General features: G+C 48.3%; 1 protein-coding gene across 1 annotated transcript in view; it reads right to left on the bottom strand.

The window, feature by feature from the left end:
* The window catches only part of LOC129853473 (semaphorin-4C-like), a 51,979-nt gene that overhangs the window by 1,578 nt on the left and 30,602 nt on the right, over positions 1 to 19,799 (bottom strand). Inside the window, exons 2-15 of the mRNA XM_055919561.1 lie at positions 18,484 to 18,689; positions 12,222 to 12,376; positions 11,257 to 11,319; positions 10,183 to 10,281; positions 8,525 to 8,621; positions 8,287 to 8,406; positions 7,519 to 7,670; positions 6,795 to 6,970; positions 6,285 to 6,429; positions 5,782 to 5,995; positions 4,309 to 4,424; positions 3,505 to 3,662; positions 3,114 to 3,205; positions 313 to 2,921 (exon numbers count right to left, since the gene is read on the bottom strand). Of these exons, the coding sequence (XP_055775536.1) occupies positions 2,011 to 2,921; positions 3,114 to 3,205; positions 3,505 to 3,662; positions 4,309 to 4,424; positions 5,782 to 5,995; positions 6,285 to 6,429; positions 6,795 to 6,970; positions 7,519 to 7,670; positions 8,287 to 8,406; positions 8,525 to 8,621; positions 10,183 to 10,281; positions 11,257 to 11,319; positions 12,222 to 12,376; positions 18,484 to 18,586 (2,601 nt within the window). The 5' untranslated portion in view covers positions 18,587 to 18,689 and the 3' untranslated portion in view covers positions 313 to 2,010. The remainder of the gene's footprint in view (positions 1 to 312; positions 2,922 to 3,113; positions 3,206 to 3,504; positions 3,663 to 4,308; positions 4,425 to 5,781; positions 5,996 to 6,284; positions 6,430 to 6,794; positions 6,971 to 7,518; positions 7,671 to 8,286; positions 8,407 to 8,524; positions 8,622 to 10,182; positions 10,282 to 11,256; positions 11,320 to 12,221; positions 12,377 to 18,483; positions 18,690 to 19,799) is intronic.

Here is a 19,799-nt window from a genome sequence, read left to right as displayed (position 1 = left end):
GCATGTTAGAGTGGGCACACATAGTGATAATTGTATATGAAAGGCCACTTCCATGAGAGTAGAGATGACGCAGCATAATAAAACAACTATGTTTAATCTCAAAAGCTGTAAAACTCTTGATTGTGACACTCCTTTTTCTGGTTCGGTTTTTGGGTGTCTCTTAGGATAGTTCCAGAATTGTTCACGCCAAGCCATAACAGTGACATAGGAGTCGGCATGACAGCACAAACAGATCTTGGGCCTGGCTAGAATCTTTGTGTGTCTGTAGGCTTTTAGAGAGAGAGAGAGAGAGAGAGCGAGAGAGCGCCATACCTCTGATTGATGTGCCTCTGATTGCTCTCTGGAGCTGTTGGTTTGTCACAGGCCATTCATCTATCTTCCAGCTGTTCTCTGCTTGTCCCTCCAACAGCACAGGGCAGTGTGTGTTTACAGTTGAGTGTCCATCCTTCTCTCTGTGTTCAGGCTTTCCACAGTGGTGCCAGGTCATTCTCTGGACGTCATTAGGTAGGTGGGTGGGGTTTAGGGAAATAAGTGGTTAAAGGGCGTGTCCAGGTACAGTGCTGCTCCGTCCCCTCCAGGACACACTAGTACATCCACCACGTTTGGCATTCAGGGCGGTGCAGGGAGGGAGGTCTTTTTGGCAGTTCAACTCGCCACCAACCCCGCCCAGACACAAACATACTATGTAAAGCAATTGTTGAGACATCCACTGCAGTCGCAACAGTTTAGTGAGAGTTGACCTACATTCCCCCGTGCCATCCCTGCTACTTTACTGAAAACAATGCCTTTGTCTCGTCTGAAATTCAGAATAATAAGCGAGTGTGCTATTGTAGGTTCTGTTGTGGGATTATGTCAAACAGACATGTCCATAACCATATCCCAAGGAAGTGTATAAGCATCAGAAGGGGTTTAAATTCCCATCAACCACTTGTGTAAATGTGTAGTGTAGTTATTGTAAAAGTAGTGCGAAAATGTATTTACTAGTGTGGAGGTTATTTGGGGAGATATCTACTTTGTGCAGGGATATGAGACGTTTGTACACGCTTCCATCACATTCTCATTCACAGAGAGGCGCTTTAAAGCCATTGGTCTCTATTTGTCGCTTCCGTAGTCCGCAAGACATAGAAAAAGAACATAGAAATGTTATTTTAAATTAATTTAAATTGTCACAATATATCAATGTGGCAGGGGTTGAAGACTTTCTCAGAGGATAGACTGGCAATGTGAAAAAAGTACAAATTGAGCCGAGAAAGTCTAATTAAGAGTTTGTCCTTCATGTAAAACCCCATGTCTTTCAAACAAAACTCACTTCATTTTCTCTCTCTTTGTCCCACTCGTTCCTTCCCAGGTTTTACCCCCTGAGAGGGGAACGTGATTGTCGTCATTGTTTTTGGGATTCATTTGTCTTTTATGTGACTCTCTCACTCTCTTTGCTCACAAATACAACATTGATTTAGTCCTCAACAGAACAGGGAAAAAAGCAAGCCAGCTCCTCCATCTTTCAGTCAGTCAACTCGTGCTGCTTGCTTTATTGGTTTAGCCCTGAAGCTGCAACCTTGTCATGAGTTGTTGGTCGTCTCTTATCCTGAAGGAGTTCTCTCAGGAAATCTCTCCATTTGTTTGAGGTGTAGGCTCTCTGAGTTCAATTGTCTTTAAATACCGAATTTACACAGCTTGGGATTTGCACAGTGAAAGCAAGTGAAACTGGTGAAGAAGGTAAAGTGTGACAGTCAGTGTGGCGTATGGGAACACAATAACAGGAGAGGATGCTGAGGAACGGGTTGGTGTGTGTCACATCACATGCTGTGTGCAAAAGAAACATCTACCACCAGTCACAGTCAGCCAAACGAGCACTGGCAGAAAAAAAGAGAGAGAGAGCATGGAGCGAGAGTGGTGTCGAGAGAGAGAGAGAGGCGTCCTCTAAAGGAGGGAGGTAGGTTAGTTGCCGTTCGTTGTCTATTTTTTCATTTTTTTCTTCATTACAACGGGCGTGGAGAAAGACGACTGCTGCTACACAGACGACTCTTCAGGGTTGGCGTCGGGCAGCACGCTCCTCTGCTGCAGGGTCCGACGCAGCTCCTCCTTGAAGGGGCTGGAATAGTCGTTCCCGCCCCCGCTTAGCCCCAGCCCCAGCCCTCCTCCACCAGAACCACCCCCGCTAACCCTATCCTCCCCGGCCGAGCTCAGGTTGAGGCGGATGTAGCCGTTGCTGCCGGAGCCCCTGATGTTGGTGAGGCTGAGCCGGCTGGGGGAGTGGATGGGCTGACCGGGGATGGCGCTGGGAGACGCCGTGGGGGCGTGGTGGTGGGACTGGCTGCTGGGGCACAGGGCGTGGCCGGGAACGATCTTCAGCGAGCCGTCTGAGTAGTAGTAGTTGGCGCCCGTCTCCCAGAAGCGGTCCTCGTCGCTGGGCATCTTGCTGGGCACGAAGGTAGGTGGCTCCTTGGGCAGGGTGATGGGGTAGACCAAGGTGCTTTCCAGGGGCTTCATCTCCGTTCCTTTACCTATGGCCAGCTTCAGACGCCTCCTCAGATACAGAGCTGCCACCAGTAGTAGTAGACAAGCGGCCCCCAGGGTGATAACCAGCACCCAGAACAGACCCATGCTGCCGTCAGGGGCCCGGGCTGCCATGACCACAGGAGAACTGGCCACCACCGACACCTGGTAGCGCTCCGTCTGAAACTTGACCCCCTGCTCCTCGGAGTAGCACACGTAGCGTCCTGCGTGCACAGGCATCACGTTGGGGACCACCAGAGCCTTCAGGGCCCGGTCGAAGCGTGGCCCCCCGGCCTCCTCGTCTCCTAGCTGCAGCTCCCGGTCATTGAGGAGCCAGGAGGGCTGGGCCAGGTTGGACACCAGCTGGCAGGGCAGCACCATGTCTGATTCTACCACTACTGTCACATTCCTCAGTCGAGAGTTGTCTGGGAGAGAGAGAGGGTATGTGTTAGCCAAGATGTTTAATTCCTAAACTCTTAGTTCAACTCAACTGAATTAAATTTGATTCAATTACTAAATTCTAAGCTCAAATCCATTCAATAACTATCAAAAAACTACAACTGTAGTGACCAGTTATTGCCACAAGGGGCCACCAGTCCAGTTTCTCTCCTACTCACCAGGGCTGGGGATGGCCACAGGCTTGTCAAACTTGGCTTTGCCCCTGCTGAATCTCTCCAGCATCAGATCCTGGGACAGGGAGGAGGTAGACCTGTGGAACAGAGAGCACAGAGAACAGGCATTAATAACATGTTTTTCTGCTACTGGCCTCTACTTTCTGCTAATGGCCTCCACTTTCTGCTAATGGCCTCCACTTTCTGCTAATGGCCTCCACTTTCTGCTACTGGCCTCCACTTTCTGCTACTGGCCTCCACTGAGCTACTGCTAGCACAGGTGGACCCAGCCCACTGAGCAGGGGCAGAGCAGAGGAGGGACCAAGTAGAAGAGGGGGAGGCAGAACCACTGAGCAGGGGCAGAGGGGGAGTGGAGGGGAGAGGCAGGCATGCTCACCCGCGGTGGAGGTCGATGCGGACACAGGCGCGACCCTCACTGTCCCAGGCACAGTAGGGGTCTCGGGACAGAAGGCAGTCTGGCTGCGACTGATAGCGGCTGCAGTTAGCCAAGGGAAGCTGGAGCACTTCTGAACGTGAGCCAATGTACAAGTACTTCTGCAGACATAGACAGACAGAGACAGAGGGAGAGAAAGAGGGGGGTTGAGAGAGAGACAAGAGGGGAAAAGGAGAGAGGGAGGAGATAGAGATAGTTGAGGAGGATGGGAGAAACAGAAAAAGAACAAGTCAGACAGAGGGCAGCGGAGATAATGGGATAATCGCTCTCAATTACAATAACATTTTGTTTTCCCTCCCCTCTTCTTTCTCTGTTTGGCTAGAGAGCAAAGCTTGTTATGAAATAGCTGGCCAGGAAAAGCCTGGTTTAATTAGATAAGGATCAGCACGTGAGTGTAATGCCAGTGAAACAGAGTGGTGACACTCAGACATGTGAGGGCATAATGGTGACGAGTAGGGAGTCTTTCCTAGTTGCGTCACATGATCAGGGAATACTCTTGGTCCAGTGATGGTCTATGTGTAAGTAAACTCAGAACGGCCCATAGGGCAGGACCCAACCTCCTGTTTCTGTAGTGTGAGGCAGCTTGATGTACAAGTACAACTTGATGGTCTATGTGTAGAGCTGGGGAAAACTCCTGACCCTAGTGATGGTCCATGATGGTGTAGGGCCAGGGAAAACTCCTGGGCCTAGTTATATGGACTATATGTACGGATGGGGAAATCCCTTGGCCTTAGTGTTGAGTGTTACCTTGGTGTGAGAGATGGTCAGGCTGTCCACTGGCTGGGGAGAATCAAACAGCTGTATCTCTTCAATCACATGGGCCTCCGAGCCGAGGATCACTACCCTCTGTAACCAGCCGTCCGCTAGAGGAGGAGAGGAGAGAAAAGAGGGGGGGGGGGGGGGGGGGGGGGTAGGAGAGGAGGAAAAGAGAGTAGGAGAGACGAGGAGGGAAAAGAGAAGAGGGGATAAAGAGGAAAGCAGAAAAAAAGTAGGTAGGATGAGAAGAGAGGAACATAATTTCAGAATGTTGTACTGTAGTTTACTCTTTGGGTAATATTGGGAGCAAGGTTACATCCCCTGCATTGAAAGGCAATTGAGCTGCTGCTGCCGGCGGTGTGACCTTGTGTGTCTGTCTGGGTGTATGGCACTTTTATGAGCAGAGATCTGCTGTGTGTGCTGAACCTGCCCTGCCTCCTGCCCTCACCACAGTAGGACTGTCATGGATAATGTGAGGGACTGACCCTGGACCCTACGGGAGCCTGGCACAGAGCAGAGCAGCAACACACACACGCGCACACACAAACACGTAAATGCTGTACCATGCATGACGTATCATGCTCCTCTCTCGCTGTGTCGAGAGCATTTTGGCTAATCCCCCGCTCCCATCCTCCGTTCCTAACCATCCTCGCCAGACTTGTTCTCTCCGCATCAGCTGTCAGCCTGCTGCAGTTAATAGCTAATCAAGCCCGCAGCCCAATTGGCAGTGTGTACGTGTGCCAAGGGCCCCGTTGAGTTTGTGCTGTGAAGCAAGGCAGCAGGGGGCCTGCCAAGCTACTGAGCCCATCGTCAGTCTGACAGTCATAGGCCTCCAACACACCGCAGGCACAGTCAGAGATTCACTCTACACTGCACTGCAGTGAGTGGAATTCTAAGTAGTAGGCTACTTAATGGGAAGTAGCTACTGCAGTTGGATGTACTGTATGTTATTGATGAAAGGCATCGTCTCCCGACAGGCAGTGTCCTTCCTAGGCCACATGCGGTCTTCAACCGTCTTCAACCTTCTTCAACCGTCTTCAACCGTCTTCAACCGGCCACGTAGCTGGAGTCGTCGTGCTATCTGACGTGAGACAATCTTACGGAAGTAGGATGAAGTTGTCCTGAATCCACCTGAACACTGATCTCAGGCAAACTGTGGGTCTTGAGGGTTTTCTTAGGATGGTTGGGGGTTAAAGTAAACTGATCCTACAGCTGTGGTTAAGGGCATCTTTGGTGGGCATATGGGTTAATCTGGGACCTGTCTTGGTCCTATACTGTTATGTTGCGTATGGGAAGTTCTTACACAGTACACTGATCTCAGTCAGTTTAGTGTTTCCTCCATTGTGGTTAAGCTTAGGAACGGTGGTCAGGTCAAAAATATTCGGAATCTTGCGGCAACTTCAAACTCGACCATCTTCAGTGGCTAGATTCTTAGCCCACGCTGTACGCCCTGTCAGTAGCTACCTGTGCCTAAGAAGAGCATGTTATATGCCCGCGTGTCCAGGGCGCTGACCCGGTCCACTGCCAGGCGGGTGAAGTTGATGCCCTTGGTGAGCAGTAGGGGGCGAGCCTGAGCCTTCTCCTCCATCAGAGGGTGCTTCTTGGCAAAGTTGAGGGTGGCGTCTGGCAGCTGAAGAGAGCTGTTGTAGCCGTTCTCCCTATGCCAGCTCGTAATACACTGCGCCGTGAAGAAGAAAGGAGAGAAGAGACAGAGAGGAGAGAACAGAGAGACGTGAGAGAGAGAGAGAGAGAGAGAGAGAGAGAGAGAGAGAGAGAGAGAGAGAGAGAGAGAGAGAGAGAGAGAGAGAGAGAGAGAGCGGGAGGGAGAAACAAGGAACATTATTAGTTGTAGGACAGGCTGGCATTGCTTGTTGGCTCTGATCACTCTCCAGACTCTCCCTGTCCAAGTCACTCTATTCCGCCGCCTCTCCCTCCCTCCCTACCTCCACCCTCCCTCCATCACTCACCGCTCCGGGCCGTGGGCTGGGGACAGTGCCAGTGTATCGCCCCCATCTCTGCGACGCGTCTCTGTACTCCTTATAAGGGCCATCAAACACCTTCTTCACCTCCCCTATCTGGTACTGACACACTGCTGACACATCCACATCGCCCCTGGGACAGGAGAGAACAACCAAACGACGGGCTTCAGGTTATTAACGAGACGGGTTGTTCCTGTTGTCATTTTTTACATTGTCTGTTTGTATGAGAAACAGAATGATGGTTGTGCTCTACTAGGAGATAATAACAGAATTCAAAAAGTCCATACACAGAGAAGACACGTTAGCTGACTAAAGGCCGTTAAAACTGTGATTTTGGGCATGAGACAATATTTTCAAAAGAATTGGAAAAGTTTCGATAGTGTAGACTAAGAAGTCACACTAACCCAGTGGTACAAAAGTGCTAACTTAAGTTGGCGAGAGAGAGCCTATTCTCTTTGGCACACCGGACCCCCTGGCGGTAGTGTTATTGTGACTCACCACTGGGCGTGGAAGATGCCATAGAAGGTGGTGGTGCGCCAGTCGGTGCCTGGCAGGGTGAAGACTGCCCGCAGGTTGTTGAAGGTGACGTGTCGCTCGGGGAGAGAACACACCAGCCTGGCCTTCTGGAAGGTGGTCCACTTCTTCTGCAGGGTCCTGGTGCCCCCCAGATCACCCTGAGGGGAGAGACTCACACGAGTCAGTCAGGGGACAGGAGTCAGGAGAGGTGGCATATTGCCAGTGTGGAGGGGAAAATCAGTTCACTTGCATTACAATTTGCTGATGGATTTTGATACCATTTTAGGATTGAATTGGGTGAGAAGAGTGGTCTGATAGACTTGGGAGGGGACAGAGGAAAAGTTAGGAGAGGTAGTCTAGGGGCAAGGGTTTATCCTTTGACCTCACCAGGAAAAACAACAGGTTGTAAGATGTAATGATAGTGGATGGCAAACTCTGAGCTCATAACTCACAACTTCTCCTGATAACTATTGACACCTAATGAGGGTAGGACTGGGTGAGAAGAGTGACTGGAAAGAAAGAGTGAAAAGAGGGTTGGAAGTGTTTGAGTCTCACTGTAAAAAGGCCGTGAGCAGAGTAGGATTGAGTGGTTTGCTTGTGTGTGTGTGTTCCGTTGGCAGTGTGTGTGTGTGTGTGTGTGTGTGTGTGTGTGTGTGTGTGTGTGTGTGTGTGTGTGTGTGTGTGTGTGTGTGTGCGTGTAGCCTACCTTGCAGACGCGGGCCACCCTGGCCACAGTGAGCTCCGTGTCACAGTCCAGCTCTACAGCTCTCTCACTAAAGAAGAAGTAGATCTTGTCATCGTCCCCCTCCTTGCTTCCACTGCTCTCCCTCACCAGGGCCGAGCCCACAAAGTCAGGTTCTGATGGGACAACAAACACACACGATATATGAACACGCACGTATGACTGCACAGTCACACACACTGCCACCTCCACTCCCCCTAATCTCCCACCCTCTCACATGCGCTGCAATTTAACCCTCTAACCTCGTCTCAATTTTATACCCTCTCACTATCCCTCATCTCTCTCACCCCTCTTCCCTCACGTATCCCTCCTGTCCACTTCTCTAACCTCATCTCTCCACCTCTCACCCCTCCACCAGACTCTTTCACACTCTCGCCTGCTTTTTCCATCTCACTGCTTCTCTGCTCCTATTAGCTAGCCTCTAACCCAGTCCTTTTCTTATCTCCCGTGTCTCGTCTCCCTCTTCAACTCTTTCCCCATACATAGACTATCCTTTATCCCTTGCTTTTTCCATCTAACCCCTCTTCCTCTCCACTTTTCCTCTCCCTACTCTTCCTCCATCTCCCCCCTCTCTCCATCCTCTCTCCATCCTCTCTCCATCCTCTCTCCATCTCTCTCTCTCTCTCTCTCTCTCTCTCTCTCTCTCTCTCTCTCTCTCTCTCTCTCTCTCTCTCTCTCTCTCTCTCTCTCTCTCTCTCTCTCTCTCTCTCTCTCTCTCTCTCTCTCTCTCACCGTTGAGCCAGGCCGGCAGGTATTCACTCTTCATGCTGTAGTGTTGCTGTCCCAGGTTTCTCAGTATCACAGGCTCAGTACCCAGGAAGTTGTTCAGTGTGGCTGAATACAGCTCCTTGTCTGAGAGACACAGAGACAGGCAGGATAGGCACAATTAGAGAACAGTTACACATAGAACATAATAGAACAGAATAAATAGAATAAAACAGAATAGAATAAAACAGAATAGATGACCTACCCACTATAAGGCCTGTGTGGCCCTTGGCTGGGTCGTAGGGACACTTGCCCTTCCCATCCTCAAGGGAGCCAGGGTTGAGACTAAAGTGGTCTGCATTCTGTGGAGAGACAGAGGTGGTCAGTGGTCTGTGTCGACTAACACAGCTCCGGGCTCTGTCTGTCCGTGACAACATTTGTAACAGGAGCCACAGTCCTCGCTCCCTGCATCCACCACACTGTCTTATCATATCACCGTTACAAACACATGTAGAGCCAGATACCACGGCCTCGTTGGCATTGAATACTCTTTCCTTTGACACAGAGGATTCAGCCTTAGGGAGGATGTGGTGTGGAGGCGTGGAGATAGAAGATATGAGACATGACACCATGTCAGTGGTCCTGCTAGCTGTGAAGCCACCACGAGGACAGCTCCACTCTAATGCAACTCTAATATAACTCTAATACAACTCTAATACAACTCTAATACAACTCTAATACAACTCTAATACAATCCTAATACAACTCTAATACAATTCTAATACAACTCTAATACAACTCTAATAGAACCCTAATAAAACCCTAATACAACTCTAATACAACCCTAATACAATCCTAATACAACTCTAATACAATTCTAATACAACTCTAATACAACTCTAATAGAACCCTAATAAAACCCTAATACAACTCTAATACAACCCTAATACAATCCTAATACAACTCTAATACAATTCTAATACAACTCTAATACAACTCTAATAGAACCCTAATAAAACCCTAATACAACTCTAATACAACCCTAATACAATCCTAATACAACTCTAATACAATTCTAATACAACTCTAATACAACTCTAATACAACTCTAATACAACTCTAATACAACTCTAATACAACTCTAATACAACTCTAATACAATCCTAATACAACTCTAATACAATTCTAATACAACTCTAATACAACTCTAATAGAACCCTAATAAAACCCTAATACAACTCTAATACAACCCTAATACAATCCTAATACAACTCTAATACAATTCTAATACAACTCTAATAGAACCCTAATACAACCCTAATACAACTCTAATACAATCCTAATACAACTCTAATACAATTCTAATATAACTCTAATACAACCCTAATACAACTCTAATACAACCCTAATACAATCCTAATACAACTCTAATACAATTCTAATACAACTCTAATACAACTCTAATACAACCCTAATACAACTCTAATACAAGTCTAATACAAGTCTAATACAACCTTAATACAACCCTAATACAACTATAATACAACCCTAATACAACCCTAATACAACCCTAATACAACTATAATACAACCCTAATACAACCCTAATACAACTATAATACAACCCTTTTACAACTCTAATACAACCCTAATACAATTCTAATACAACCCTAATACAACTCTAATACAACTCTAATACAACCCTAATACAACTCTAATACAACCCTAATACAACTCTAATACAACTCTAATACAACCCTAATACAACTCTAATACAGCTCTAATACAACCAAAAATGCAACACCCTGACAGAGGGAGTGGGATGAAGTTGGCCCTATTTGTCCTAAATGGCACCCTTTTCCCCCTGAGTAGGGAACAGTGAGTAGGGAACAGGCTGTCATTTGGGCCATTGAAAGCCACTCACGATGTAGGTGCACTTGGGCTGGAAGGCGTAGGTTCCACAGGTGTAGAGGTGGGTGTGGTTGTAGCTCTGCAGGAAGCGGATGTAGTTGAAGCACTCCGTCTGTAGGAGGGGGAAAGATGGGGCTGAGACTGAAGGATAATATTCAACCATTTATAGCAATAACCACTGGCTCACACAGTCTAAGGTGGTACTCAGTCTAAGGTGGTACTCAGTCTAAGGTGGTACTCAGTCTAAACGGGTACTCAGTCTAAGGTGGTACTCAGTCTAAGGTGGTACTCAGTCTAAACGGGTACTCAGTCTAAGGTGGTACTCAGTCTAAGGTGGTACTCAGTCTAAACGGGTACTCAGTCTAAGGTGGTACTCAGTCTAAGGTGGTACTCAGGCTAAGGTGGTACTCAGTCTAAGGTGGTACTCAGTCTAAGGTGGTACTCAGTCTAAACGGGTACTCAGTCTAAAGAGGTACTCAGTCTAAAGAGGTACTCAGTCTAAGGTGGTACTCAGTCTAAAGGGGTACTCAGTCTAAGGTGGTACTCAGTCTAAAGAGGTACTCAGTCTAAGGTGGTACTCAGTCTAAAGGGGTACTCAGTCTAAAGAGGTACTCAGTCTAAGGTGGTACTCAGTCTAAGGTGGTACTCAGTCTAAAGGGGTACTCAGTCTAAAGGGGTACTCAGTCTAAAGAGGTACTCAGTCTAAGGTGGTACTCAGTCTAAGGAGGTACTCAGTCTAAGGTGGTACTCAGTCTAAAGGGGTACTCAGTCTATGATGGTACTCAGTCTAAAGGGGTACTCAGTCTATGATGGTACTCAGTCTAAAGGGGTACTCAGTCTAAAGGGGTACTTAGTCTAAAGGGGTACTCAGTCTAAAGGGGTACTCAGTCTAAAGAGGTACTCAGTCTAAGGTGGTACTCAGTCTAAAGAGGTACTCAGTCTAAGGTGGTACTCAGTCTAAGGTGGTACTCAGTCTAAAGGGGTACTCAGTCTAAAGGGGTACTCAGTCTAAGGTGGTACTCAGTCTAAAGGGGTACTCAGTCTATGATGGTACTCAAATGTAAACAGAAACTTTTAGGATATGTACCTGGTTGTTCTTGCCCTTGGTGGCACACTCTCTCTTCTTCTCCTGTGGTGCTGGCCACTCAATCTGAGAGAGCGAGAGAAATAGAGAGCGAGAGAAAGGGAGAGAAATAGAGAGCGAGAGAGAGCGAGAGAGAGAGAGAGAGAGAGAGAGAGAGAGAGAGAGAGAAATATAAATAGAGAGAGGGACAAAGGGAGAGCGAGAGAGAATTAGAGGGAGGAATGTGTGTGTGAGAGAGATGAGTGGACGAGAGAGACGGCAACAGTAACAGATAGAAAGAGAGTTGGATGAGAGAGAAAGAGAGACAGATAGAGGGAGATGGATTTAGCGACAGCGGGAGGAGAGAGAGAGAGACCGATAGAGAGAGATGGATTTAGCGACAGCGGGAGGAGAGAGAGAGAGACCGATAGAGAGAGATGGGATTTAGAGACAGCGGGACCAGAGAGAGAGATGGATAACAGAATGAGAAGGCAGATGTTGAGATAGGTGCAGAGTGAAGACAGTGGGGCAGGTGGCATCCAGTGGCCCGATCATCCCTCTACACTTGGTAGACAGAGCAACAGCGAACAGGTGGGCTGCGTATTACTGGGCTGCTCACAACACAGAACTGTTGCGTGTTCATCATCAGTCACACAACAGTCCAATTCATGCTAATTAGAAAGTTTAATCAGATAACAATCCCCATAGTGCTGGTATATGTCTGAGTGGGATATGAGATGAGAGGGGACAGAGGCATCTTAAGACATTTTATCAAGCCTTTATTGTACGAGGCTAATTACACTGATTAACATTCCCATAATCATGTAATAGCCTTGTTCCCCCTCCACCCCTGAGCAGAAGGCATCGGAATCAGGAAACTTTACTGCCATGCAACAAAGTGAAGGAACGTTGCACAAGAAGCTGTCTGTGGGGTTAAGGTCCCAGCTGTCGTTGGTGTCTGCTGCGCTGAGGTGTGTGTGTGTAGTTACCTGAGGTCGTAGCTGTCTGCTGATGTCGTTAGGGTCCAGGGCGAACAGGGCCTCTCTAGCTCCTACATACAGAACCCTCTCGTGTTCTGCTAGAGTCGCCATGGTGTAGTTCCACACACCTAGAGCCCGGAACCTGGCCATGCTGTCCAGCACCTCTGTAGAGGAACACGCATACATAGACAATACTGTTAGAAACACACACGTGTCTCACTTGACCTGATGGCAATGCAGATCGAAGTGTTGCCCATCTTTATGTCACAAATCAAGCGCCTTTGGAACTACATGGGAGCTCAGCACCGGTGTGAAGGTGACGACTTTCTGTTTCGTCAAAGTGGCACACAGAGAGACACAGGAAAAGGCCCAAGCACACACACACCCTAACCAACACACACACCCAGCCACACATACACCCTAACCAACACACACACCCAGCCACACATACACCCTAACCAACACACACACACACAGCCACACATACACCCTAAACAACACACACACAGCCACACATACACCCCACCCCACCCAACACACACACACAGCCACACATATTGCCACCCAACACACACCCAGCTACACACCCCACCCAACACAGACACCCAGCCACACACACACACACACACACACAACCCACCCAACACACACACACAGCCACACATACACCCCACCCAACACACACCTAGCCACACACCCCACCCAACACACACACCCAGCCACACACACACCCCCAGCCACACACACACACACACCCCACCCAACACACACACCCAGCCACACACACCCAGCCACACACACCCAGCCACACACACACACACCCAGCCACACATACACACACCCAGCCACACACACACCCTACCCAACACAGACACACACACCCAGTCACACACACAATGCAGTAAAAGACAAACACACAGGGAGAAACTGACAGAGCACAAATGCAGTTTAGTTTCCATTATCCACGCCTGTGTTTCCTGTCGTGTCTCTGCGTCTCGCTCTTAGCAAAGGGAAGTCATATAGCGAAACGTCAGGCAAGCCTCAGTAAAGTGATGTCATGAATTGAATAATAATGTTCCTGTTCCTCTACAAATAAAAGCTGAGATCCTACAGCAGGGGGAAGAGACTTCACTTCTGATTTATGGTGGGCACGTCATGTGACTTCCTTCCTGGCCTAGTTTAAGGGTATAGCAACGAACCAGAACTATAGAGGTGGCGGGGTGCAGGACAGCAAGTCAGAGAGAGAGAGAGAGAGAGAGAGAGAGAGAAAGAGAGAGAGCATGGAGGTATAGAGAGACAGTATAAGGAGGAGAGGAAACTTGAGGGGACAGGCGGTGGGAGAAGGTAATACACGTGGAACTAGAGTTATTATCTAGAGAGCAGCACCGTAAAAACATTGGAGGGTATTGGCGCTTGTGCTGGATGAGGAAAGATGAGATGAGAAGAGGAGAGAGGAGACGAGACATCCTCAAGGGAGCCCAGAGCACATCTGCTCGGTTCTACACAGCCAGAAAATGTCTGGCGTTGACATGTACACACACACGCACACACTAGAGCACACATACTCACGCACATAAACACACACACTTGCACACATGTAAACACACATAGACACGTGTGCTGACACAAACGGCTGTGCACTCCAACACAATCGCTTGCATACACACGCGCAAACCTTCCTCCCGCCACACATACTGGCAAACAACCCTCCTAGGGTACCTGCATAGTGAAAATAATGTTTGTCCACATTCACAGAAAGTTTTACAGAGCTTGAAGGGGGTTGTTTACAATTATTAGTGGCAGTGTCATTGCTAGTTGTTCTGGAAGGCTGCACTTCCCACCTGTCACCACACAGTGGCAGCCCTGAGGCCTGTCTGCGCGGCAGGGGGCCTTAAAGGAAAAATCCACTCAAAAATCTTTTGGTTTTAATACAGTGGACGGAGGGGTCTTTGTCTGATTTAGCAGTTGTTATGAACAGACACCAGACATTAAAGTAACAACATAAGAGGACAGACTGTACTAGTAAGGGAAAATATAATGAAAGGGGAAGGAGCAACATGCCACAGAAATGAGAGCAAAGAGAAGATCTAATGATTCCAACAGATGAGACACACACACACCCCCCCCCACCCACCCACCCCCACACACACACACACACACACACACACACACACACACACACACACACACACACACACACACACACCCCCCCACCCACCCCCACACACACACACACACACACACACACACACACACACACACACACACACACACACACACACACACACACACACACACGCACACACACACACACACGCCCACCCACCTCCCCACGCACCCCCCCACCCACCCCCCCACCCACCCCCACACACACACACACACACACACACACACACACACACACACACACACACACACACACACACACACACACACACACACACACACACACACACACACACACACACACACAGACCAAAGGGAAAACTGCAAGCCCATAAAATGTTGCTTGTGGGTGAGGCAGCAGAGGTCTGTGTCTCTCCACAGCTGAACTCTTGAGATGTGCCGAGGTCAGTTTGATGGGTTCTATGGTAACAAGAGCACCAGCGCTCTGTCGCCCTGTGATGCTAAGCTAGCCACTACACCGAAGGAGTTCTATACTCCCATCTCTGTGATGCCACACTCTAGCTGTGTGTGTGTGTCTGTGTGTGTGTGTGTGTGTTTCGGTGTGTGCGCCGTTTTGGGAGAGCTCAGGGTCAGTCTGGTGGAAGGAGGGAGGGAGGGAGGCCAGAGCGGCTGGCCAGGCAAGGCGGTCCAGGGAGCAGGGAGTAGGGCTCAGTCAAGACTGGTTAGTTTAGATCCCCTCTGATGTGCCTCCGTGTACGCTGCTGCTCCAGCCTCTCCTCTCTTCTCCAGCAAGCTAACGCTCCTTCTTTTCGTTGAGTGCTTAACTATAAATACTGCCACGGTCTGCGTTACGCTGCTAACCATGGAGGAGCTCACACACTGCACTATAATTAAAGGGCTATTTTAGGACCTTTGAAGCAGCAACACAGACTAAGAAACAAGGAGACATACACACTGTGTAGCCCACCGCCCACTACAAAAGACGCACGCACGCACACACACACACACACACACACACACACACACACACACACACACACACACACACACACACACACACACACACACACACACACACACACACACACACACACACACACACACACACACACTCAATCCCTCAAGTCAGGTACCCACATGGGGATAAACGTACACACAAACATTAGCATCACGGACACACACACACACACACACACACACAAAGCCAGTTGTTGTATCAGGAGACTAGGGAAACTTCAGAGTGGATTGTATTGAATGTCAAGGCATGAGACAGAATGAGAGCAGAGAGAGAGAGAGATGGGAAGCACTGTGTAATTGCTGTAGATTAGCAAAGGGAGTGGTGTGAGAGGAATGAAGGGAACTGGGAGAGACGGGGGAGGAGGAGTGGGAGGGCAAACACGGAAAGGAAATGTTAAAAGTGGATTAACACAACAACAGGACAAGTGGAGGAGTTGTTGATTTACTCCACAAATGACCTTTCTGAAGAAGAGTGCCACAGTTAAGACTGCTCTACTTCAACCTGGCTAGAGAGAGAGAATGGCGCGTGGATGGATTTATGAAAATCATAGACCCCCAGCTGTTAACTGAACAATATGACTTAAAGCCCCTCTACTCCACTCTAGGTCACATCTGCGCCATACTATTAATCCCATTCAATCAGAGACATAGTGGAAGATGGAGGGATGGAGAGATGGAAGCTGGTGGGGTGAGTGACACATGTCAGATAGCGTGTGGATGGATGGATGGATGATTTATCTCTCTCTGTCTGTCCTCCCCCAATCACACAAACACACCCATCACAACTTTATCCATCTATCCATCTATCCCTCAATCCCTCCCAACCACTCATTACTGTAATTGGTGGGCAGAGAGAGAGAGAGAGAGAGAGAGAGAGAGAGAGAGAGAGAGAGAGAGAGAGAGAGAAAATGAAAAAGTCCATCCCCCATCTCTGTTCTGGGTGGATCTCACTTCACATCCTCAGTCTATCTCTCTCGTTCAATCAGCACCACTCATTTGCTTTGGTTTTTCCTTTTAAGTTTGAGTCTCATTCTCTGCATCAAAGCATCCTGCTGGCATTTCAAACAAACTGCCCGTCCCCCGTCCCTCTTTCTCTCTCTGGCCACAGCTGCTGTGCTTTGTGTGGAGATGGTTTACAGGGCTCTGTCATTGGGGTTGGGCTGGGAAAGGGGAGAGGGGTGTGCCGGGGTGAGGGGGGACAACCACCCCCCAAAACGGCATTTTATCTGCTTCCGACTGGGCCACAGGCGAGGTCGGGTGAGTAGCGGGTAGCGGGGCCGTGTCTGTGTCCGCTAAGTGTTTGAAAATAACCAGCCAATGGATACTCCAATCAGGCGTGCCCAAATCAGGGCGCAACGAGGGTGTGTGAGAAATGAGAAAGAGAGGAGAGTGGAAAGAGAGAGCGAATGACAGAGAAGAAGAGAGATGGAAAGATGGTAGAAAGATTGAAAGATGGAGAGAGATGGAAAGATGGTAGAAAGATTGAAAGATGGAGAGAGATGGAAAGATGGAGAGAGAGAGAGAAGAAGCAGTTCAAAGTGTTTGTGTTTTTTCCCCTTCGTAACCTAAATGACTTTAAGCCACACATAATTATAGAGGCGGGGCCTGGGTGGGCAGAGAGAGGGAGTAAACATTATCTCTGCTCCGATCCCCCCCCCCCCCCCCCCCCCCCCCCCACCTTCACCACCCACCCCAAACTGCCTGGGAGTACTAAATCCCTCAGACAGCCAGGCTAAGCATTATTCATACACACACTCTGGGCCTCTCTCTCTCTCTCTCTCTCCCTCTCTCTTTTTATTGTCTCACGTTTGCTGCAACCAAACTGCATACAAATACACACACACGTTTGTTTTACTATCCTTGTGGGGACCAAACACTTGATTCCCATTCAAAATCCTATTTTCCATAACCCCTAACCCTAAACTTAACCTTAACCCTAAACCCTAAGCCTAAAATAAAAAAAATGTTTTTAGGATAGTAAAACCAACACACACACACACACACACACACACACACCACACACAGAGTTCATGTTTATGAGATCTGCGTGTGCAGAGAGACAGCTCCACGCGACATAAAACACTTTGTAGACGTTCCGCGCTGTGTGTGTATTTGTCTTTTCCGTCTCTTTCTCACTCCGTTGCTCCTCTCGCTACTGTGAAACTATTTCCTGTCCTTTTAAGGCAGTCTGCTCCCTGCTCCTCTCCTTCTGCTCTCTCGTTCTCTCTCTCTGCTCTGTCTTTCTTTCTTCAACTCTATTTGTCTCTCACTCTCTTCTATTTAACTTTCTCTGATTCTCTCTGTCTCTCTGTCTCTCTGTCTCTGTCTCCCTATCTCTGTCTCTGTCTCCCTGTCTCTGTCTCTGTCTCTGTCTCTGTCTCTGTCTCTGTCTCTGTCTCTCTGTCTAGTTGAGATAGTGATTGTGTGAGCGAGCTGCATGGATGTTTGCATTGCCTGTTGAATGTTTACCGAGTCTGTTTATTGGTCTGGGATGAGCCTGTGGATTGACTAGAGTTGAGTGAGCAGGAGTTGTGTGTCACCGCTAGCCATGTCTCTCAAGCTGCTATTGACTGCTTGTCCATTGTTTTTTTCATTGTATCCCCCATCCACAACCCTCACCACCAACAATGACGGTTGAGTGTGAGTCGGGGACAGGAAAAGGTGTGTGGGGGGAGATGGGAATCAGAAAAGAAGACAGAAAAGGGACTGCTTTAACGTAATAGCAGTCTTGCTAAGTGTAGCTGAAATGTGATCTCTTTGTGAAAATAGTACAGGCTGTTTGGTTCGTAGCAGGGCTGAAAGCAAAGAGAGGAGGGAGGTGTGGGATAGAAAGGAGAAGGAAGAGAAGGAAGTGGAGGGAAAGAAAGGACAGAATGAAGGTGTGAGGTGGTTATGTGGTATATGAGTGACAAAGAGGCAGTACGTTACTTCCTCTTTTGAAATTATATACTGGTTTTTCATTGACCGCTGGACTTAAAACAGACAGTCGACAACAGAAGAACAGGAAACGGAGTGACTGTGAACAGTTCATATAGGCTACATCTGAAATAGCACCCTAGTCTCTATTGGCCCTGGCCAACAGGGTTCCATTTCAGCCACAGACATGGTATGGCCTGTATCTACTCACCGCGGTATCTGACCGTCTTGCGTGGGACTGGGTTCCAGTTGAGACACAACGACTTCTCCCAACCAATCAGAAGAACCAACAGCAGGACCTTAGCCTCACCCATGGCTCCGATAGGACCCGCCCAGTCTCAGCAAGGCCGTTGATTCGCTGGTGGACGGATGAGTGACAGGGGAGAGATAGACCGGGTGGGCACAGCCTCTGGCAGCCTGACAAAGAAAGATAAAAGCAGAATCAGTTAAAGCGTCAGAACCGACTACCTTGATACCTCGTTAGCGTAACAGCCGTGCAACATCCGCAAACAACTTATCGGAGCTCTGTCAAGCCAATTCAATGACAGCAATTCAAGTGAAATGCAGCGCTATCGAAGTTCATGTGTGTTGGCAGCACATCAACCAGACTCTGGGAAATTAATGTCGAAGCAAGGACAATTCAACACACAATCTAGTTCATGATAATTCTCCTAAGTGAATATGTCAAACGTCAGACTTGTTTTGTCTTTGACAGGTGAAGCTACCGGTAGCCTGTTCAACTAATGGAGGTAAATGATACAAACATCACCGTGGACACGGCTGAAAAATACACAAATAAATGCCTCAGGAATAGACTATCAAAGATATTCTGCTTTCCCGCCTGTGGAATCATCACTGCACACCTGCTGGCGTATATCGGGGAGCCAAATAAACACTTTGATGCTGTTTACCCATTTGAGAAGAAAGCTGTTGACTTCTAAACATGCATTAAATGTCAAATTGTGTTTCCTCTTGGAGATTAAATGGAAAATATCCGTCTGTGCTGTTGCATTATTATTGCTCAATGTCATGTGAATTTTAAATGTCCGTTTCAACAGGCAGACCTTCTGTCCTGTTTGGCATTTAGGAGACGGGGGTGTGAATTGAGATGCGGAGCCTGTACTGCACGTTCTGAACCCAATCTGACTCCTATTGATTTTTCTTTCAGGAAAGTAAGAGCAGCCGCACTGACAGAAAAAGTCCAAGATCATCGAAATGTGCTCTAAATGAGTAGGCTTAAATGGAGGGCCGGGATAAGAATATTTGATGCCTCACAGCTCACAGCTCTGACTCCAGGTTTTATTAGATCAATGAAGAGGCCTTTGGCTATCGCCTTGAGTGGAGAGAGGGGGGGTGAAGGAGAGACATGGACAGAAAGGTGTGTTTAGAAACATGGAGGGCGTCTGAAACCAGGAGGCTTCACGTTATCTTCCACGCTGCTGAGAGTCCCCCGGTCCTCAATAATGGCATTCTATCTTCTTTTTCTCTTTCTGCCAAGAGTTAAGAAATGGAGTGAGTAAGCATCCT

Source organism: Salvelinus fontinalis, chromosome 4 (assembly GCF_029448725.1).
Source record: "Salvelinus fontinalis isolate EN_2023a chromosome 4, ASM2944872v1, whole genome shotgun sequence".
Taxonomy (NCBI): Eukaryota; Metazoa; Chordata; class Actinopteri; order Salmoniformes; family Salmonidae; genus Salvelinus; species Salvelinus fontinalis.
This window is presented reverse-complemented; position numbering and strand designations above follow the sequence as displayed.